At 40.8% G+C, this 23,819-nt stretch overlaps 2 protein-coding genes and 1 long non-coding RNA gene across 5 annotated transcripts in view; 2 read left to right on the forward strand and 1 right to left on the reverse strand.

Moving 5' to 3' along the window:
- Positions 1-3,124: 3,124 nt before the first annotated feature.
- Positions 3,125-10,927, forward strand: LOC138957352 (uncharacterized). Its single transcript, XR_011453004.1, has 3 exons — positions 3,125-3,247; positions 4,566-9,329; positions 9,376-10,927. It is a non-coding gene; the product is annotated as an uncharacterized lncRNA (long non-coding RNA).
- Positions 10,928-11,825: 898 nt separating this feature from the next.
- Positions 11,826-17,190, reverse strand: LOC138957357 (uncharacterized). Of its 2 annotated transcripts, none has more exons than XR_011453005.1 (2): positions 12,702-17,190; positions 11,826-12,260 (listed from the first exon to the last, which is right to left on the reverse strand). XR_011453005.1 is itself a non-coding variant. In XM_070328482.1 (2 exons), the coding sequence occupies exon 2, from the start codon at positions 15,497-15,499 to the stop codon at positions 13,232-13,234; it is 2,268 nt and encodes a 755-aa protein (XP_070184583.1). In that variant the 5' UTR covers positions 15,500-16,377; positions 16,819-17,190; the 3' UTR covers positions 11,826-13,231. The 2 variants fall into 2 exon arrangements, 1 of the variants encoding a protein (XP_070184583.1); XM_070328482.1 differs by having other exon boundaries at positions 11,826-16,377; positions 16,819-17,190.
- Positions 17,191-18,110: 920 nt separating this feature from the next.
- The window catches only part of LOC138957354 (uncharacterized), a 16,411-nt gene continuing 10,702 nt past the window's right edge, over positions 18,111-23,819 (forward strand). The window contains exon 1 of one of the 2 annotated variants that reach the window (XM_070328477.1): positions 18,111-18,235. In XM_070328477.1, the coding sequence (XP_070184578.1) occupies positions 18,178-18,235 (58 nt within the window). In that variant the 5' untranslated portion in view covers positions 18,111-18,177. Of the gene's footprint in view, positions 18,236-19,318; positions 19,439-23,819 lie in introns of those variants that run through there. The other variant, XM_070328479.1, reaches the window with a different exon arrangement.

Here is a 23,819-nt window from a genome sequence, read left to right on the forward strand (position 1 = left end):
TATTGAAGTTATTTCCCTTGTCTGTCAGACAATCTCCAACTTCCTGTTGGCAAGAAGTCTGTCAAATCCACATTGTATCGGCGTTTTTTTGCTTTTTCTTCATATTGACTTGTATTTTTGACTTGCTTATTGGATGCAAGGTAATCTTATCCTTCTCTCTGAAATGAAGATTGACTTCTTTCAAGAATAGGTAAGTTGATCAACTGAAGGAAAGATTTGGGAATTTGAATTTTTGATAGCTCGCGGCTTCGGCTTCCGAGTTTGATGGCAGAGAGAATTTCTCACACTTTCGATTTTTTTTTCGCCTAGAAGAACACTGTTCTATTCATTCATGTTTGTTTTGTCTGAAAGATGGATGAATGAACTAACTTTTCCAAAAACATAAAGTTGATTGATGCAGTGGTTTGTTTTTAAGGAGTTGTGGAAGAGTGAAAATACCATCCGAATCCCGATTCGCGGGTCGCTCACGGCACCATAAAAACTGAATTTTCGTTTATCATTTTATGTCTCATTGTCTGTTTCTTGGTGAACTTTGGTTGGTTCCTAATCTGGTCGAGTCATTGCGGCAGCAGTTGTCAGGAGCTTTAGTAGTAATAGGCTCTTCATATATCTGGTTTTTTTTTATTTGTATCTTTTTATTTTTCCACAGATGTTCAACTTTCAGTTCCGCATACTGACATAGACTCATACGAGTCATAGTCATAGTGGAATATTCTGAGTCTCGGAAAAGAGAAAAATTACCCTTGTTCCCGAGGCATGCATAGACTAGAGAGGCAGGCAGAGGCTGTGTCAGCGTGTGCAGTGATAAAGTTGAAAAACAGATTTTTTTGAAATAAAAATAAAAAATACATCACAGAGAAAATAAATATACTAATTTAGTGAAATTGAGATGCTTATATTTAATAATTAATATTCCAGTTTTGATGTTTGCGTGTTACTGTTACTGTTAGGTTTGGGAATCAATGTGATCCTATTTAACTTCCAAGTATTTATTTTTTCAGAAAGCTTTGACTTGAGTATGACGGTGCTCACTGCTTGTTTGAACTGAAGGTGAAGAAAGCTGAGATGGACAGTGACCTTAACACCGCCACCGATGCCAGTAACGCAGACTGTCGTTCCGTCCCGGCAAGGTGAAGATGAACAGGTATGGCTCGATAGCAATGAGTGTCTCATTCAGAGTCATTGATAGTGACACTGACAGCGTCTTTTTGTTCTGTGACTTTGGCTTATTTTGTGTTTTATTCTTTTAGTTATAACCAGATGTGTCAAACAAATTCAGCTGATCTCTTTTACTGTTTTAGTGAAACAAATGTATTGTTTCCAGCAAAGGGAAAAAAAATCGGGTGGGGGCGGTTGGTCGATTTTATTTTTATATTTAAATTTTTATTTTATTTTAATAGTTTTATTGATGTTTGTTTTTAATTAACACAGGCATCTCATTGATGAGAAAGTGTGAACTGTGTCCGCGGGATGCCAGAGAAGAGTAACTTTTCATCCAAAGTCTGCAAAATTGAATTTAAAATTTAACCTTTTTGATGAATATTTTTGAATGAATACAAAAAGTTCTAGTGTTTGGAGGAAAAGTTAAGGTCAGTTCAACTTTAAACAAGGATTTTTAGTGTGTGTTTGTTCTTCTGTCTAAAAAAAATTTAAAAAAAAATCTGCTTGAAGTAAATACACACAAAAATTTTCATCTCCAACTGCTGAGTCCCTACATCTTTTTACCCCATCAAATGCCACTCTGTATGCCCCTTTAAAAATTGATTGCAATATATATATTCCTCATCTTCTCCTGAATTCAAAAATATAGAGATGTCACGTTTACTTTGAACATTTGCTCAGATTGTTTTTTAGTGCTGATGGTTTCTTTTCAGGCCGACAGATTGTCTAAAATATGTATTGCTTCATGTAAATGACTTTTTGTTCTTCTTTTCTTCCATTCAGCGGACACAAGACTACGAGCAGAGCAGAGCGGCAAGATAAACATCAGTTCTTGCTGCTGGAGAAGGTTCTACAGGAGCAGATGGACCTGATGCGACTAATTTAGTAATTGGTCGCCAAAGAATCATGATGGAGCCAGAGCCTGTGCTACTGTTCGATGGAGTCATCTTTTTACTGTTGAGTGTGGAAGATGTTGAAGGCACATGATGGATCTGTCGAAGGAGTGATCACTGGTAGGTGGCTTTGAATGCTATTGTTGAAGCAGACCAGTCATGCCTGTGCTATTTTCCCCAGATAACTGTAGCAAGATCTTGTGAGAGTGACATGTTATTGTTAGACGCTCTTTAGGCTTTAAATGTTACCTTGAGTGTGTGCTTTTTGGAGGATGCCAGATGTCATCACGGTTCACGGGTGTATCTTAACTGTTCATCAGTTCTCAGTCATGACCAGTTTCCCATTATCCTGGGAATTCATGCAAGGTTTATGCGTATTGGTCACATTTGTGAATTTAACCAACACATTTTGATGATAAAACTATGCTTATGGGTACGCACAATGATGGGCCTCTTTTTCTCATGTGGGGTGCGGAAAATGCATGCACCACTTTGTTTTCTGTGATCATTGCATCTGTGAGAAATAATGCAAATATTGCTCTGTGGCCAGAGCTGCCATCTGCTAGGTTTTCAGGGATGTAACAGAAATTGCTACGCTGTTTCCTCAAGTTCAAAATTGCAAGTGCTACACTCAAGCAAATAATCACAAACATGCAACAGTGCCTTCTTGTGAGTTCTGATTCTCACTTTGTGTAGGCATCGGATTATGGGTCAGAAAAAAATTGTCCACACTGAATAGTATCACGGTTGACGCTCTCTTCTAACTATGTTTGTGCTTTCCAAATGAAGATTTGTGAGATAGTATTGAATGATTGATGCAGGTCACCTGAGGTGTGTGATTACATTTTATGACAATGCTACACTCAATCACCATTTGCTCTTCTGAAAACTTTTTTTTTTTAAAGCAAGTGCGATTATTGATTTTTTGTTCCAGGTGACAGTATGATGCTTCCACTGTTTGTATGTGAAGAAGAGCTGTCTGAATATTTGATTTTTGGAATTCAGTTGGCTTGTTTTGTTTGTTTCAGATCCATGACCATGAGCTCGGTGTGGTTGGTGGACATGAACTAAAGACGACTACTGATGCTGTGATGACGAAGGTGTTCCATAGGCTACACGGTTGCTGACAGGGGGCTCTGGGGGAGGGCAGGGAAAGAGACCATGGTGTACGCTGCGACTAAAAGCCATCGACAGTGAGTTGTTTTTCATAATTTGTAAAATCATCCTGGTCCTTTTAGGAAGAAGATAAAATCCATGTCTACAAAACAACAAGTTATTTCTGTCTCAAATTTTGTTCTTTGGAATCAATTTTAAATTTGCCATGTTTCACATGTGAATGATAGTTGTCAAAGCTTTTACGCTTAACATTAAATTGCTAGAAGCCAAGTTCCTGAGCTCATTTGTCAGTGTCATGGATTTTCGACTACATACGAAATAAGGATGTTAGCAAATGGTATGATGTCGTCACATATGCGTCTGCACGTCACAGTACATGTATTATGAATTTCCGAAGGCCCCCAAAGAAAAAGTCATAGTAAAGGTAACTTTAACCACTTGACTGCCTTATGACGGGTATACCAGTCATGCGCTTGTGCAGCCGCAGCGCCTTAGGACGGGTAAACCCGTCTTCTCCGTTCCGGGATTTTCCAGAAATGCTACGTCACTGCTGACACACAAATAGCAGCCAATGGCTTGGTAGGATACCTCATTCTCATGAATAAACATAAATGGTGACGCGGTTTTGCGTTTGAAGGCTATTTTCGGCCTTGTCGACAGGGTATGGGAGAGAAATCTCGACTCGTCAAAATGGCTAACGGTGACTGTCGACCGGGCCCTAGTAGGGAAAAACAAAGCCGGACTGACGCTACAGGCGGTGCAAATGATTATGGATACTGACAGGGGAAGGGGGAGATCTTCTTTCGGACAATTCGTTGGAAACAGGTAGATGACAGTGATTATAATCCTTTCTTGGAGCGAGCAAAACAGCCACCTGTGTTTGATCCACAGGCACCGGAAGATGCGCCGGGCTGATTTTTCAAAAGTTCATATTTAAACATCATTATAAGCCAAACTAATTATCATTTCCATGATTAGACACTAAAAACAGATTCTTGGTTCAATTTCCTTTAAAAACAACATAGGTTTAATTACCTACCTACTCCCAGTTTAAAGCTAGATTTTTTTGTGAATTATTACACCCCAAACTCCAATATTCCCTGGCAGTCAGGAATGCACATACCCAAGTTTTGATTGGCAGCGAAAGGGTTAAAACAAATATTAGGGTAGGTATTTTTTTTTACTTCTCTTCTACAAGGATTACAATGTGTTGTAATTTCCTAACTCAAGTATAGTTGGTGTGTTGTAAAAGCGTATGGTGTGTATGCAAGTTTGTGTGTCTGTATGATTTTTAGCAAGTTTACAGGCGTCAGGAAATAAACTTGAGACTTTTCTCAAATCAGTGATAGTTGTTTGATGATCTAAGTTCATGTTATTTTTTGTTTTGTCATGCAGAGGCTGTTCCGTGAAGCTGTACGGGTGCCACAGGTCAAGACCTTGAAGACGGCCGTTCAAGACTGGTTTTTGGAAGCCTGTGATAAAAGAAAGAGACCACAGGCCATGGAAGAGCCTTCATGATTTGGTTTGCAGTAATTGAACTTTGTAATCTCTGTAGGCTTATTTACAATGCTAGTCGCAAAAATTTGATGAATGTAAGATTTGACTCGCCTGAGAAATTGCTAGTGAGTAATTGTATTTCACAGTTCAGGTCTGTGTGGCTGATGGGTAATGTACAGAAGAGTCTGGGGTTTTGTTGGACATTATTTAAGCTAAGCTTTAAACTTCACACTCTTCTACAGAGGATGTTCAGACATGATGTACCCTTTTAGGTTGTGTCAGAACGACAGAAGACTAAACTGGAAGTGCTCAACTACCATTACTATCAGTGGAGACGCATGGATGCATTTGAACTTTTCTTGTGGGTATCCCATACTAAAAATATAGAATACATGATTCTGGAAAAGCTGTTCAAGGGCACTTACACACTATATTCGATTTTTAATACACGACTCAAACCTTCAGGCTAAATTAAAATGAATAAAATACAAGTATAAAGAGTTCAGAAAAGAAGAAAACAAAAAGTGAACAAATAGAAAGAAAAGGTTTTAACAATTCCTTGTCATTTATGGGAGTCGAACGCAAACAACCTAGGCAGCTTGAAGGAGACAATGCATGATGCGGGTTTTTGTTGTTCTTTATTATTTTTTGGAGTTGAGTTGAGAATTTAGAAGCGAGACTAGAAATATACTTTTTTTTTTTTTGCTGTTAAAACCGTTATGATTGGATTTCTATAGATGTAAGTCTTGGTGCACCTGATAAAAATTTAGCCCTTGAATGCAGGCAGTGTAAGGTAAATGAAGCAAAGTTCTCTCCGAAACAGCAAAAAAAATGCATTTCAATTATATTGATCCTCGCCACCTTATTTTGTTTGCTGAGCAGCTGGCCGCTGGAGACTTGTCTATCATTTTGTGAGTAAGCTGCGTGTTTTACATCCATTTTGAGATGGCAAACCTATGTTTTACGCAGTCTGATAAGTTTTTTTTAATTTATGAGTTTTATGTCATGTTTTTTGAGTCACTTGAGAAAAAGTGACTCTATGTAATCGGTCAGTGTTAGTCTGTCCGGCCGGCCGTCCGGCCGTCCGTAGACACCACCTTAACGTTGGACTTTTCTCGGAAACTATCAAAGCGATCGGGCTCATATTTTGTTTAGTCGTGACCTCCAATGACCTCTACACTTTAACGATGGTTTCGTTGACCTTTGACCTTTTTCAAGGTCACAGGTCAGCGTCAAAGGAAAAATTAGACATTTTATATCTTTGACAAAGTTCATCGGATGTGATTGAAACTTTGTAGGATTATTCTTTACATCAAAGTATTTACATCTGTAGCCTTTTACGAACGTTATCAGAAAAACAAGGGAGATAACTAGCCTTTTCTGTTCGGCAACACACAACTTAACGTTGGGCTTTTCTCGGAAACTATAAAAGTGACCGGGCTCAAATTTTATGTGAACGTGACTCATTGTGTTGTGAATAGCAATTTCTTCCTGTCCATCTGATGCCTCATATAATATTCAGAACTGCGAAAGTGACTCGATCGAGCGTTTGCTCTTCTTGTTTTTTAAATTTATGAGTTTATGTCATGTTGGTGTGCTTATACATATCAGTGGAGAAGGGGCATTGAATAAGTGTTTCTTTTTGATATCATTGTTCTGAATTTTGACTATTAGCTGGCATTTTACCTTTTGTTTCATTATTGTAGTTGTTACTTTTGTGTAGTGAAACTTGATAACTCACTGCTGCCCATGTCTAGGTTGTGTCAATTGTTTTTTCTTCACTGAACGTACCACTGATTATCAATGATGACATCAGGGTTTTGTTCTGTTTTTTCTCTGGCATTTGAATTTGCTTCAAATCATTGTGAACTTTTTTTTTCCATGCAAAGTTACTGGTATATGTGAATATGTTAACACACTTCAAATCAAAACCTGAAATGTCTCCTTTTTAAAAGTAATTTTTTTAATTTCTTTTATTTAAATGGTACACATTCATATGATTGTCTCCCTTTTTTTCCCTTTTTTTTTTCTTTTTTTTTCTTCTCTCTCCTTCTCTTATTTTGTTTTTTTCTTTCTTATTCTTCGGTTTGTTCTTCCTTTTATCTTCTTATCCTCTTTCTCTTGCTTGTTCCTTGTCCCAGTATGCTTTCACGCCGCCCCATCTAATTATTTTGTGCTCCATCCACATCTGAATTTCGTTCAGCTGCCTTGTCCGAAATGTGTGTGGGGCACATATGTATGTTTAATGTCAATGTTCATGTTTCAAGTTCCTTGCTTTGTGAATTGCATACCAATGTTTTATGCAGTCGTGATAGATTCTAAATGCATGTGTTATCCTAGTTTGGTGTACATTGACTGGATTTCGATCCCTGGAGAATGGGCATTAACTAAGTGTTTGTTTGTGATATCATTAGTAATCTGAAGTTCAACTATTAGCTGGCTTGTAGAACTTTTTTTCTCTTTTTGTTGCTGTTCTGTATTCAAACATGTTGATACAACTCACTGCTGCCTATGCCTAGGCTGTGCCAATTATTTATTTATTTGTTTACATCAATGTGATATAGTGACGAGTGTACATCAAAATTCTCTCTTATAAGTTATACTGGATTCTTCACTGCATGTACAACGGCGTATCGATGATGACTATCAGGGTTTTGTTCTATTTATTCTTTGTTCAGCCAATTTGAATTCTGCTTTGAATAGTATTTTGATCATTTTTGTTTCCGTGCTGCTGGTATGTCAAAATGCAGTGAAATTATAACCTGGAAGTCACAATGGCAATAAGCGAGATTCAAATCTCTCCTTTGTTTTAATCAATTTATTTGACTGCATTTTTGTTTTAGAACTTGTACATAATTATGATCATCTCTGTTATCGAACCTGCACGCTTGACCTTTGTCTTTCTGGATCAATACAATGTTGTGCACTGCCCATTATTTGTTTGTGAGTGCGTAAAGCGGTTGTGTGGTCTGCGTAAAATTGTGTAGGTCAATCGTGACATCTGCGTGGAGAGTGCGTCAAATGCGTGAGAATGCGTAAAGCAATTGTGACATCTGCGTGGAGAGTGCGTCAAATGCGTGAGAATGCGTACAGCAATTGTGACATCTGCGTGAAGAGAGCGTAAAAAGCGCGTAATGCCTGAGAATGCGTCAATAATTCGTGACATCTGCGTGGAGAGTGCGTAAGATGATCAGGACATCTGCGTCAAGAGCGCGTTAAATGCGTAAAGCAATCGTGTCGTCTGCGTGGAGAGCGCGTTAATAGCGTGAGAATGCGTAAAGCAATCGTGACGTCTGCGTGGAGAGTGCGAATTTGTCTTGGTGTCAAATAAGCGTGCGCTGGAGGTGCGTATGGTCTGCGTAATCTGAGGGAAAACGAGTGTGTCACGCATGTATTTCGCTTTGCAAAATCGCGCGCGTTACGCATGCGTCCAGTGCAGTTGTTACGCAGAGTTTGGCGACTGCGACACGCATTCGCTGCGCAAAATTTTGCTGGCTGGGTACTGCTATATAAAAGTCAGTGTATGTGTATGTTGTTTTGATGTTTTTAATCTCTTGCATCTATCCAAATTAGTAGAGTAGTTTTTCAGTGTCGTATCATTAAGTGTGACATTTTTACACTTTCGAAATTGCTTTTTATGTTTTTTTGCTTGTTCAATATCTTTTCAAATTGTGTTTTTTGAACGTTCGTTTGTACGTTCGTTTTCTTTGTATCACAATTATTGTCTGTATTGTGGTTCGTTATTCCATGTAATGTCGTAGTATTAGAATAGGCATTTTATAGGAATAGAAATCTGCCGAAAATCACTATCCCTGTTCAGTACAGAGCAATCAATAAGTCTCGGATTTGCTGCTTCATATTTCAAACAGAACAGTCAGAAATGTTTTTGTTTATGGTAAGTCTGATGAACTTAAAGCATCTTCACTCCAAACAAATCTTAGTGAAGGAAACAGCCTGTACTCTACAAATCCAATGGTTGTTCATCATTCCAAAACTAAGAGAATCATTATCACAAGCAGGAAGCAGCATCAAATGTTACATCAGAACTTCACACTTTTACTGAAATCAGACCCAACTGAGCAAGTACAAGAGCATCGTGTTTTGAGATTAAAATCGACAATCAGATTCAATGACAGGCACATTTGACCGACGTATGGAAAATATGTAGAGAAATGTATACAATTGTCGAAAATAAGCATTATATTAAAACACGTTTATCATACTTCATCATGCCGATCTGATGCTGTATAAATATTATCATGGTTTGTCACTCGGCAGGGGGAGTAGGGGGGGGGGCTGCATTGTTGTCCATGGCAATAGATGTATTTGCTTTATAACGTGTACCACTCAAACTAGTTAAACATAACCGATATTTTACAGAAAAAGCAGTCGTGGTGAATCTTAACCTTATATCACCTACACTAAGCAATGGACTCTTTAAGAATAGTGTATAAATCTGGAACTTCCGTGCTTATTTCTTAACTTCTTTTAAACCAGCCTAAAACTTTGAAGAAAGTATCATAAACATGTCATGATAGCTTAAATGATTCCACCGAAGTCTTATATTATGTATAATCAGGGCTCCCCATGGACGCCCAACTCAGAAGGTCCGGTACCCTACTTAGAATTATCAGAGGGTCCATGGACTCCCTCGGATAGAAGGTCCGGTACCCTACTTAGAATGATCAGAGGGTCCATCGGATAGAAGGTCCGGTACCCTACTTAGAATTATCAGAGGGTCCATGGACTCCCTCGGATAGAAGGTCCGGTACCCTACATAGAATTATCAGAGGGTCCATGAACTCCCTCGGATAGAAGGTCCGGTACCCTACATAGAATTATCAGAGGGTCCATGGACTCCCTCGGATAGAAGGTCCGGTACCCTACTTAGAATTATCAGAGGGTCCATGGCCTCCCTCGGATAGAAGGTCCGGTACCCTACTTAGAATTATCAGAGGGTCCATGGACTCCCTCGGATAGAAGGTCCGATACCCTACTTAGAATGATCAGAGGGTCCATGGACTCCCTCGGATAGAAGGTCCCGTACCCTACTTAGAATGATCAGAAGGTCCATCAGATAGAAGGTCCGGTACCCTACTTAGAATGATCAGAGGGTCCATCGGATAGAAGGTCCGGTACCCTACTTAGAATGATCAGAGGGTCCATCGGATAGAAGGTCCGGTACCCTACTTAGAATGATCAGAGGGTCCATCGGATAAAAGGTCCGGTACCCTACTTAGAATTATCAGAGGGTCCATGGACTCTCTCGGATAGAAGGTCCGGTACCCTACTTAGAATTATCAGAGGGTCCATGGACTCCCTCGGATAGAAGGTCCGGTACCCTACTTGGAATTATCAGAGGGTCCATGGACTCCCTCGGATAGAAGGTCCGGTACCCTACTTAGAATTATCAGAGGGTCCATGGACTCCCTCGGATAGGTTTTAAAGGGTCCTGGGAGCCCTGATAATTGTTAGAGTTTTTTTATGTGGTTTTGCGGTCCCTGTATTTGCATTTTGTGTGGTTCCTTTAGGGCTTGTTAGCGTAACCGTTATTTGCTTACACGATAGTGCACATTTGACTGAAACCAACATTTTTCACAAATGTGGGATTTTCTCCTATTTTTATAGAAAATCAGTCTTTTTACAAAATGAAATGTTCTCTTTGTGAAAGAGCTCTTTTTGTGTGAAATTGATTATAAACGGGTTAGGTGAAGATAGGTAATGCCCGTTTGCAGAAATTACCTTTCTCACAGCAAGTGCTGGAAAGCGTTTCCTTTGTTTTTGTGATTGTCTTAACTGAGTTCAAATGATTATTTCATTTTTTCTTTTTTTTTACAGCTTTCTCGGAAAATATGTATACAGGTCCAACATTTGTTTTTGCTGGTAAGAATCCAGTTGACCTTAAAAAGGCCTTATACATTTGATAACAACAACAAAAAACTTCACAAAAACGTTTGAAAATCGTCATAATGACACTTTAACAAACCCAATGAGAAATATCTGACACAATACAACAATCGGGTTTTTTTTTAAAACGCATATGCTATTAGTGCAGATATAAAAGTGCTGAAGAGATAGCACAAGCACAAACAAATAATGTTAAATTGTGGATGAACTGTACATTTTTGAGCATGTGTTTTAGACAGAAACAAAACCGGCACCAAGAAAGGGAGAAATACGTCACAATGTTGCAATGCCGTGTATCCACCTTGCACTAGATGTTTGTATAATTATGTCTAATTATCTTTGTTAATAAAGCATCCTCTTATTGAATATTAGCTCTTCGTGTGTGTGTGTGTGTGTGTGTGTGTGTGTGTGTGTGTGTGTGTGTGTGTGTGTGTGTGTGTGTGTGTGTGTGTGTGTGTGTGTGTGTGTGTGTGTCTTTTGTGCTATCTGTACGTTTATTTCTCTTTCCTACATTAAAGCTAATACCTAACATTAATTTGGCAAAGTCCACTTCACGAAGCCTGCTTGACGAAGCTGACGTCACAACGCTTTGTCGCTGGATTATCACTGGATTATCACTGGATTATCACCGGATTATCACTGGATTATCGATTAGAAAAAGACCTTCGTTAAGTCTCCGCCTAGTCGACTTCGGACTCAATTAAAAACAGTCATCATACAGTCATCATACAGTCATCATACAGTCATCATACAGTCATCATACAGTCATCATACAGTCATCAAACAGTCATCATACAGTCATCATACAGTCATCATACAGTCATCATACAGTCATCATACAGTCATCATACAGTCATCATACAGTCATCATACAGTCATCATACGGTCATCATACAGTCATCATACAGTCATCATACAGTCATCATACGGTCATCATACGGTCATCATACGGTCATCATACAGTCATCATACAGTCATCATACAGTCATCATACAGTCATCATACAGTCATCATACAGTCATCATACAGTCATCATACAGTCATCATACAGTCATCATACAGTCATCATACAGTCATCATACAGTCATCATACAGTCATCATACAGTCATCATACAGTCATCATACAGTCATCATACAGTCATCATACGCACACTGTCACGCACACATGCACAAAACACGCACGCAGTCTGTCATCCACGACTCAAAACAATCTTGCTCTTCCGACCACAAAACACAAGTTGACACGAACAGTAGATTAAGGACGTTTCTTACAAACAATCAATTATACATAACATAAATACACGCACAACACTATCTAACTATACAAATCTTTCTTTCGGCAATATCCACAACAACAACAAAGATCAACCAGCGTTAAAGCCTATAACAACAAAGAATAATTATTTAGAAACTTTCATACCTCTCACTTTCGCTCAGTTCATTATGACGTTATAGCTCCTGCACGTTTAGCTGTTAGGACGGGCTAAGGCTAATGTTACCGTGCTTGCGTATCCGAAATCGTTCATGAACCGGAGTCAACGAGGCCGTGGTGCGAAGCGACAGGAGTCATCGGTGACGTCGAGTCCTTGCCAGGCGAGCAGTGCCGTCGTCGAAAGTGGAGCGGCAGACATCTCCTCAGTAGTAGGCCATTTCAGAGTAGCCTCCGCATGGTGAAATACAACAACCTGGAATGGTGAACGCAAGACTTAGTTCACGGTAACAGTAACATCGCCCACCCGTCCTTATAACTTAACAACCAAGTGCAGGATTAAATGGACATAATTCTCTACTCTCACTCTCATGCATCTCGAACACACATACCAACGGACTTATACATTTAATTCTGCTAAGTATGAAGTCCAACGAATAATACCAAATTCATTCTATAAACAAAACTGTCCACCACTCCCCTTTCAACCAAAACATATTCATTCAACAACATACCAAACCATTCCCCAAAACAAACTCACAAATTCATACCGTTCAAGTACAAAGTTACACACGCACGTGCACACTATACATTCCGCCATCTTGGATTGACCGGTTTTCAGAAGTCAATAAGCAAATCTAAACCTGAGAATAATTTAACTGTAACACACACAACATAATATTTAATGATTACATACCACATCCTGGTTGTATTGAAGTAGCCATACATATCCCCTGCCGTTGATAACAGGTTTCCGGCATCTGCTCTACGCAAACAGACCCTACGTTCAACGAAGAACGGATTCGCTTGGAACGCAAGCTATCTTCCCTCGGCTAAAGGCAAAGAACGAATGAATAAAAAGGAGTATCTACGAGCTCGAATTTAGCTCTGAGTTCACCTTACAAAATACAAGTAAAAACCACGTGAAATACCTGAGCACGAGCTCCACGAGACACCTGCAGTTAACCAGCGTCTACCTATGACAGGCGAAATAGAGGAACACAGGCGCTCCAATACAATACATTTAACCCCACAGCATAAAAGTATGCTAATATTAAAGCCGCTTGTGACAAACCCCCCTACTCAAACCGAACTACGGTTCGTCACAAAAATTCTACACAATGCGGCTGTAATAGTCTGCTCCGACGTTGTCGCATCCTCGGATTGCTCTGATGCGGAACGTGAATGTCTGAAGCAACAGGGCCCAGCGCATCAAACTTCCGTTCGTCATCTTGGTCTTCTGTAGAGGTTGAAGGGACTGGTGATCAGTCTGTAGCGATTCTCTCTCTCTGAGACTGTCAATGTGCCAACACGGTCGACAGCGATTCTCCGGAAAGGTTCATCTATGAGGGGCAACTTTCCAAGGTGAGCTTTGGGTAATCCTCCTTTGGGTAAAGCTCGACGGCCAACATCACAGGAATGAACATAACGCCTGATGTCGCCCTCCATCCCTGGCCAGTAGAACGAATGCCAGAGTCTATTCTTAGTTTTCTTTGTCTCAAGATGACCAGTCTTAGTAACATTGTGGTATCGTCTCAAAATACCCGAACGAAGAGTCTCGGGCACCACCACCTGACTGAAGGTCTTCTCCGTGGTTATGAAAAAGCGATGTAGGACGCCCTGCTTCCAAAGGAATTTCACCTTTCCTTTCTTCCCAGATGGTGTAGGGTTCCTCCCTTTTGCCAGCTCCCGCACCCTAGACAGAGTTGGGTCAAGCGTCTGTAGCTGGATCAACTTCTCTCTGGTAACACCTAGACCAGAGTCCTTCATCCGTAGGGTTTTAGGAGGTTCTTTTTCTCGCGTATTTTGGACTTGAGTAATGGCGGCTATCTTGACAGGTTGAGCTTTCGCCCGGTACACAGGAACTTCAAGGGTTTCTCCTCCAGGCTGAACGATCCGGTTTCCGATGAGTACGGGGTATGTTAGCTGGTCAGCCACAATAGCGACAACGTTCCCTGAGAAGAATGGGGACTCTAAATGTACGATCGTAGTAGGACAAGTCTTCTGAACGTTCCCTGCTGCGAAACGAATAGTTTGACTTCCCTGCTTGAGGTTACAGTCTTTTACCAAAGAGGAGTCAATGACCAGTCCGTCGGCGCCTGTGTCACGAAGAGCAGATACTTGCGATCCATTGATACTGACCGTGCATAAAGGAGTATACGACAGTTGGCTACATGGGTCACAAAGGGTAGGTAACTCTGATGTGGCAGCAGTGGTTCCTGGCGTCGTTACAACTGTTCTCACGTTGGTGACGGTCCGCACGTTGAAGGACGATGCTGAATGCGGGCAATTCCTACGGATGTGCCCAGTTTTACCGCAACCGTAGCAATTTCTCTTGGGAAAAGGGCCGTTGGGGTGGACGGGACTAACTGGGGCAGAGTCTTCCTCAGGATTTTCAATGTCCTTCGTGTTCTTCTCGACTCGACCAGTCGCAGTAACCGGGTTTTTCCTGGCTCTTTTTGATGCAGCAAACCTCTCAGCTAGTTCGGCGGCCTCAGTGACGTTCGCCGGTTCACGCTGCCGGATGAAATCCGCGAGGTCCCCAGACACATGGTCCATCAGGTGTTCCATCAGTAGGAGGTCTCGGATTCCAGCATAGGTCTCCTCTTTCTTCGCGGCTTTCCTCCACCGTTCAAACCAGATTCGAAGACGGGTAGCAAACTGTATAAACGTCTCCTCTCCCCTTTTGGCCGCGAGTCGAAACTTAGAACGATACGAGTCAGCCGTCCAGCGAAAAGATCCTCTAAGGGCGTCCACAATGACATCAAAGTTTCCCGCATCCTCAGCTGGCAGTTCCAAGTAAACATCGGCAGCAAAACCTTTCAGGAGGGCTCCCAGCCGAGCTCCCCAGTCACTCTCCCTGTCCCAGCCACTGAGAGTTGCTGCTCTCTCGAATCGTCCTAGGAAGGTGTCGAGATCCTCTTTGGCTTCATCAAATGGATCTATTTTCAGACGAACTGGTTCAATAGCCCTACTACGAGAACTTGAAGTAGTCTCTTCTCTCCTAGTCTTTTCTATCTCTGCACGAACTCTTTCTTCTTCCAGTTCAGCTAGACGTCGGCGGCGGTCGTTTTCTTCCTCTTCTCGAAGTACTTTTCTTCTGATTTCTTCTTCCTCCCTCTGAAGTCTTCGTTGAGCATCCTGTTCCTCCCTCTGAAGTCTTCGTTGAGCTTCTTCTTTTCTCAGTTGAGCTTCCTCTTCTTCTTGAAGTAGTCTTCGTTGAGCTGCTTCCTCTTCTTGAAGTAGTCTCCGTTGAGCTGCTTCCTCTTCTTGAACGTATTTTGCTAAAGCAGCCCCTGATCGAACGCCCAAAGCACGTCCCCTAGCGGCTATAATTTCTTGAGCTGACGTGAGGGAACTAGATTTTTCAATAGGGTCAACAGCAGCTCCATCCATATGCTTTGGCGTGGTAAGTGTCATACGGGGTGGAGAATTACCATGATCAGGGGTAGAAAAACTTGCCAGAGCGGCATTGCGAGATTTGGATCCCGACATGATTTCTCACAACAAATGTAAAATGGTTAAGTCGCCAACTATGAAAAAGCAACCTAGCTACTTCACAACAAAATTCTGAAGCAAAACATCTCAATCTACAACATTTCCAGACAAGTTACAACAGGGAAAAATGCTATAAACAACGACGAGACATGTACCCAGCACCGGCTAGTATTCACAGGTGGCCGCTGTGAAAATCAGGTTAAGCCTTAGCACGTACAAGCATGTTATTCAATCATCCCTATTCAAAAATCAAACCTGACAAGACGGTACAAACAAACAGACGAACAGAGCAAAATCATAGGTGACGATGTAATAATAAAGAAATCCCGGACGAGCCCCCATTTGTCACGCACACATGCACAAAACACGCACGCAGTCTGTCATCCACGACTCAAAACAATCTTGCTCTTCCGACCACAAAACACAAGTTGACACGAACAGTAGATTAAGGACGTTTCTTACAAACAATCAATTATACATAACATAAATACACGCACAACACTATCTAACTATACAAATCTTTCTTTCGGCAATATCCACAACAACAACAAAGATCAACCAGCGTTAAAGCCTATAACAACAAAGAATAATTATTTAGAAACTTTCATACCTCTCACTTTCGCTCAGTTCATTATGACGTTATAGCTCCTGCACGTTTAGCTGTTAGGACGGGCTAAGGCTAATGTTACCGTGCTTGCGTATCCGAAATCGTTCATGAACCGGAGTCAACGAGGCCGTGGTGCGAAGCGACAGGAGTCATCGGTGACGTCGAGTCCTTGCCAGGCGAGCAGTGCCGTCGTCGAAAGTGGAGCGGCAGACATCTCCTCAGTAGTAGGCCATTTCAGAGTAGCCTCCGCATGGTGAAATACAACAACCTGGAATGGTGAACGCAAGACTTAGTTCACGGTAACAGTAACATCGCCCACCCGTCCTTATAACTTAACAACCAAGTGCAGGATTAAATGGACATAATTCTCTACTCTCACTCTCATGCATCTCGAACACACATACCAACGGACTTATACATTTAATTCTGCTAAGTATGAAGTCCAACGAATAATACCAAATTCATTCTATAAACAAAACTGTCCACCACTCCCCTTTCAACCAAAACATATTCATTCAACAACATACCAAACCATTCCCCAAAACAAACTCACAAATTCATACCGTTCAAGTACAAAGTTACACACGCACGTGCACACTATACATTCCGCCATCTTGGATTGACCGGTTTTCAGAAGTCAATAAGCAAATCTAAACCTGAGAATAATTTAACTGTAACACACACAACATAATATTTAATGATTACATACCACATCCTGGTTGTATTGAAGTAGCCATACATATCCCCTGCCGTTGATAACAGGTTTCCGGCATCTGCTCTACGCAAACAGACCCTACGTTCAACGAAGAACGGATTCGCTTGGAACGCAAGCTATCTTCCCTCGGCTAAAGGCAAAGAACGAATGAATAAAAAGGAGTATCTACGAGCTCGAATTTAGCTCTGAGTTCACCTTACAAAATACAAGTAAAAACCACGTGAAATACCTGAGCACGAGCTCCACGAGACACCTGCAGTTAACCAGCGTCTACCTATGACAGGCGAAATAGAGGAACACAGGCGCTCCAATACAATACATTTAACCCCACAGCATAAAAGTATGCTAATATTAAAGCCGCTTGTGACACACACACAGATTTGATCACAAATCCTGTTCTGTTTTTATACCCTCTGTCTGTCAATGGTAATTAACACCCTGCACAAAGCACGCTACCCTGACGTGAGTAGAACAGTCGGGGATTATACTAATACGTATATCTAGAACCGGAACCTTCTTATCTCTGTGGGGTACGGACCTCCTTAAATTGAGAACACAGACACACGACGTTGTTTGATTTCAGTGGCTAAACAACCAAACACGCATATTTTTTTTAAAAATAATTCTTTGTAGTATGTTCAAACCAGGCAATACATTTAAAGGATTGTTTATCATGCAAAAACAGTCAGTCCAGCAGTTTGTACGCGTTTTATTCGTTTGGGAAGAGGGGTGGCTCCCCTATCCACTACGACGAGTCATTTTGTGCTATTTGGCATTTGCAATATTTTCAGTGGCGCTATGGACAGCCACCCTTTGGTTTTTAAGTTCTCAAATGCCTGGAATATCATCACACTTAGACAGCTAGACACTCAAATGGATACATATTGCAATAATCAATAAGTTATGGCAAGTTATTGCAAAAAGTGTAGTTTTCTTGCATTTCTGAAGTTATGCTCGACACAGATTAGCACAGACCTTAACAGCTTTAATAGGGAAGTAGAGCAATGTTAATGCAATGTTCTGGTGACACAAAAAGTAACAGACTGGCTTCCGGTTTTGCAAAATGGGCACATTTTAGAAGTCTCTACGCATTTTCTGCGAAACGCTGCCGATTTCGCGCAATGGGCAATTCCTTGAATTCAGCACGACATAGGGCCTATATATCCTAACCTAACTTTCACGGAAAACATTTCTTTTTATACAGCGCAGAAAAAGACCACAGCGTTATTTTCGCAAAACGTCCATCGCCAGACTCATGTTTCTTTTCCAAACCGTAGTCATGTGCCTGTGTCAGAATGGGTGCCAGGAGATTCCAAATTGCTTCGTGTCAGTTCGTTGTGCAGACGACACAAAATGGCCACCATCGAGGAACGTTCTGTGTTGTTCTTGGCTTTCCTTTGCTGTTTTTCAGGTAGGTAATGTTAATGTTGTTTGATAATGTGTTCCTATTTAACCAATAGTTGGTGCATGATTACAGGGACACACTCATTAATAGAAGAACTGTTCAACTTTACTTTAATTGGAGTTTATGAGTTTTGACAAAGTTCATGAGCTTTGGAAGATTTTTGAGTCCTGCAATTCTCAATTAGAAACTGAATAAAACTCTTATTGATACTACATACTTTTCTTTTCAGTAACTGAATTACACACTCATTCCTGTTTAAGTGATCCGGGCTCACCATCTCAGAGGGGACAGTTTATTTAATACGTATGATAAGGCAATCCTTCCAAATGGGCATACACCAAACATTAAGATCCTGACTGCAGCAGAGTTAGAGTGGTTGGTGAATTAACTTAACAAAAAATTAACTTGTAGCTATTTACAAATACTTCATAAACAGTCAGACATCTGGCGTTTGGCTGATGCCTACGTGGAGGGATGGCCTGCCTTGTTCAATGCACAAACCTTGCTAGATGTTGAGTTGAACTGTTGTCACGGGGAGGGTAGACAAGTGAAAAATGTGGTATAATGTACAAAACAAAATCTCTCTCTCTGGGGGCTGGGGGCAATTTAGAACACGTAAAAGGCACGTAGACACATCAGCGCACGTATAAGTAAGTAACATGTTCATACATGATAGCAAGTCATATATATCTAAGGCCAATGTCGATTACGCCTTGGTTGCTATCAACAGTAATCGATACATATCGACCACTAACATGTACAGACGCGCGCAAAAAACCCAGACACACATGAACAGACAGTGACCCCCCCCCTCACACACACACACACGGGAACGCACGCACGCACACACACACACGCACACACACACACACACACGCACACACACACACGCACGCGCGCACACACTCACGCACGCACACACACACACTCACACACACACACACACACACTCACACACACACACTCTCTCACACACACGGCCAATTGACAGATACGGGTAAGGCACCAAGCACACCTACAGTTGGTAAGAGAAGAATATGCGTGTTATCTACCATAACAATCTACCAGGGGTATATGGACTGCAGAAATGAGAGAACTTCTTCGAATTGACAACATGTGAACAGTTATAGGGGGAAGACGAGGGAAGAGAAATGACGGTCCTACCAGGATGTTATTTGCGTGTGGGGATTTGGGCGTGCTTTATTCCAGGTCGGTAAGGTAGAATTTTTTTAATTAAGTGTAACCGAGTGCCAATTTACCGAGCTCAAACACTCAAGCAAACGACACAAGTTATATTAACCAGGTTCTTTTATTCCATACGATGAAATGGGGAATGTGTGGGATAACGGGGGTTTACTTTCAAATACAAAACTTTCAATGTATAGGACTAAACAACTCCAAAAAAACAACGCTCTCAACTCTTCACTCTAAAACTACATTCTAAATTCTCCCTCTAAAGCTACCCTTTAAAAACACACTAAATCTTTCCCCCAAACTACACTCTACTCTAAATCCTCACTCTCAACTTTAATCCAAAAAACCACAATGAGACTCTAATCTAAAACAAACGAAATCTAAAAAACAACCTAAAAACAATTCTTCAAAAAAAAAACCAAATCTACAAAAACTCTAACAAAACCTGACCAAAATCCCTCCACTAAAACTAACTGCTCCCCTCTAACGAAATCTAGTCTACGTAAACCTAACGAAACTAAAACCCATAAAACAAGAGGCGAAGCCATCAAGGCTCACGTAAGAAATCGACAAACAGTAACACAAACTCAATCACTCCGTCTCACACACACACACACACACACACACACACACACACACACACACGCACGCACACACACACACACACACACACACACACACACACACACACACACACACACACACACACACACACACACACACACACACACACACACACACACACACACACACACACACACACAGAAAGAGCATAGGTGAAACTGTGCAAGAAAGCGAGACACTAGATCTAGATCTGTCTGTCTGCATGTAGCCTACTTACAAGGACACGACTGCCAACCAGTCTCGGCGCGCTCAAAATAATAATGACCGAGACTTTCAGTACTTCCTTCGCGTGACGTCTAACCCTCTTACGTCATAATGTGACGTCAATGTAATGTGACGTCTTCAAATGTTAGAGTTTCTACCACAGACATACACACGCACAGACGCACGCACGCACGCACGCACAGACAGACAAAGTTACGATCGCATAGGCTACACTTACGTGAGCCAAAAAACCGTCTACTGAACCCAGCTAAAAAAGAACTAACTAAAAACAAATCTACGCCCCACTAAAAAGAAAAAGACCTGAATCTAACTACACCCCTCTAGAAAAGAAAAGACCTGAATCTAGAAAGAAAAGACCTGTCTAAAAAGAACCCCGTCGCACGCTCCACCATCCTGCAAATCACAGAATGCACGCCGTAAGCATACGTAAACAAATCAACAATTTCAAATACCACAAGCTAACTCGTTGAACAACAAAACACATCATTCCTACCAAATAACATGCCTACAATACCGTTCTCTCAAACAACGGTTTTCTAAAGCATTCAACAAACAAAAGTCTTCCCAAACATTCCAACTCACAAAATAATCTACTTGAACATTCAAATAAATCCTTTCCCCAAGCAGCATACTATTCTTCTCACTGCTTACCCATTTACAGAAAGAAAATTGTATTAACCTACCAGCAAAAGAATTCTCACATCCCGAAAAGATTGCAGCCCGTGACAGACATGTCACACACGGCGTCAAGGAAACACGCACAAAATACACGTCTTCTTCCCTCAAAGATTCCAATCAAAAAGACAGTTTTAGCGTCCACATCCTGCGCGCCGGTGTCACAAGATTAACACATATTCAACTCGAGGGGTGTCGGGCAGCCCCACTTTCTTTAGTTAGTGTCTAACGTCACCTTCAACCATTCAAATTTACATCGCGGCGGAGGGAAAATGGGAGATGGAATAAAGCCACCTGTCAATTGTTTCCCGTTCACAAAAACATTAATCACAAAATTTACTCCAGAGGCTTGTACCAAAAAAGCAATCGTTTTACCTATGCAAATTTTAGAATCGGCTATTCCGCGAGACCAATTCAATAGAAATGAATTTCAGTCTCGGAAACCTTAATGGATCCCCGATAGTACAGGTTTGAATCCTTAATAGCACAGAGGTACCACGAGTTCACACGGATGCACAAAAGTGCATGTGTACCGTAACTGTCGTTCCCAAGCTCACATCCTCCCCAACTTAGACTGTCGTCTCCTGGCGACATGCCAGAATCAGAAAAATTCAAAAAAATATTTAACCTCCCAAGAACATAATATTCTCCATCCTCAAATCATTTCAAAAACTTTCACACAAAAACAATCATCAACTGACTAATACAATATTTCTCTAAAATTAAATGTTCTAAAATACACATTTCACATAATCCTTCCAGTGCCAATAATCCTATCTCCTGTCGACATCCAACTCACACAAGTTGACAAAAAATCACAACTCATCTTTAACAGAGGCAGTTCCATGGTTCACTTTACAAAGAATTATGTTCACCACTTGCCAGATAACCAATAATGATAATCTTTACGACTTATCAAATATTTTATCTCTCTTGAGCATACATCAGAACAAAACCGATTGTTGTATTGTGTCAGATATTTCTCATTGGGTTTGTTACCGAGCTCAAACATTTGAACGCTCACCGAACGGGAACATCCTGGCTGCTTTCTGTCGAGCGTGAGACATTTTCCAAGAATTTATTTTCCTGGACTTGGCCCTGAAGAACAATGGCGCCTCGTTTTTGCGCTAGACCTAACTTTTAAAATCTAAATAATAAATTGACAGCTTGTTACACAAACATTCTTTAATCATAAAAGAATTCGTTTTTCATCAAGACAAGATCAGAACAATTCGAAGTTGTGAAAGTTTAAAAAAAGAAAAGCCCGGAGGCAGGGTCACGCAAGGGTCGTAGCAGACGACGGTTTATCAGTGCAAATCGCCGTTGCTCTCAACAGTCAAAAGCCATCGCTAGAGTTCTTGTGAACCACAGCCGTTAACGTTGTTTCGTGCATAAAAAACGTGCTATTGTAGATAAGCTCACGTCGAGTCGCATTCAAATGACTAACTGACGACTGCATTGTGAAAAGGGAAAACTGGATCACACGGGTTCACGATGGCTCAGGGGTAAGATAAACCACGCAAAAATAAATTCTTTGAAAATTGTTCGCTCTTTACGGAGGGCACCTGGGATGTTCTCAATTGGTGAGTGTTTAAATGAAAGGGTGTTTGTACTGTGTGTAAAAGCCTGACCGTATCTGTGATGGTTTACGGGAGGCTTACTGTGCCTTTAAGAGATGAATTTCCTCCAAAACTGTCTTTCACTGGTTGAAAAATATGTATTATACGAATTTTGTAGCGTGTTGAAGTGACATGTTTGCCTACAATCACTACTCGCTTGACCCCTACCCTGTATAACACAGTTTATGAAAAGGTAAAACAAGTCGCGTAAGGCGAAAATACAATATTTAGTCAAGTAGCTGTCGAACTCACAGAATGAAACTGAACGCAACGCAACGCAGCAAGACCGTATACTCGTAGCATCGTCACTCCACCGCCCGTGGCAAAGGCAGTGCACGTGGAATGGACAAGAAGAGCGGGGTATTCGTTGCGCTGAGAAGGATAGCACGCTTTTCTGTACCTCTCTTCGTTTTAACTTTCTGAGCGTGTTTTTAATCCAAACATATCATATCTATATATTTTTGGAATCAGGAACCGACAAGGAATAAGATGAAAGTGTTTTTAAATTGATTTCGGGGAAAAAAATTTGATAATAATTTTTATATATTTAATTTTCAGAGCTTGTTTTTAATCCGAATATAACATATTTATATGTTTTTGGAATCGGCAAGTGATGGAGAATAAGATAAACGTAAATTTGGATCGTTTTATAAATTTTTATTTTTTTTTACAATTTTCAGATTTTTAATGACCAAAGTCATTAATTAATTTTTAAGCCACCAAGCTGAAATGCAATACCGAACCCCGGGCTTCGTCGAAGAGTACTTGACGAAAATTTCAACCAATTTGGTTGAAAAATGAGGGCGTGACAGTGCCGCCTCAACTTTCACGAAAAGCCGGATATGACGTCATCAAAGACATTTATCAAAAAAATGAAAAAAACGTTCGGGGATTTCATACCCAGGAACTCTCAGGTCAAATTTCATAAAGATCGGTCCAGTAGTTTAGTCTGAATCGCTCTACACACACACACACACAGACACACATACACCATACCCTCGTTTCGATTCCCCCTCGATGTTAAAATATTTAGTCAAAACTTGACTAAATATAAAAAAAAACGATTACATAATATGCACTAATCGTACAGCCAGTGACATATCCTCCACGAATGTGTTTTTCTTTTTGATGTTATCTGGTTCATAGTTTACGACACTTAGAAAATGACGAAAAATCACTTGCAACAATGGGCGCGAATGAGTTGCGTTTCTTTTGCCGGGTACTGTACATCATTTTCATTGAATTGAGCATGA

This window comes from Littorina saxatilis, unplaced genomic scaffold, assembly GCF_037325665.1.
Source record: "Littorina saxatilis isolate snail1 unplaced genomic scaffold, US_GU_Lsax_2.0 scaffold_413, whole genome shotgun sequence".
Taxonomy (NCBI): Eukaryota; Metazoa; Mollusca; class Gastropoda; order Littorinimorpha; family Littorinidae; genus Littorina; species Littorina saxatilis.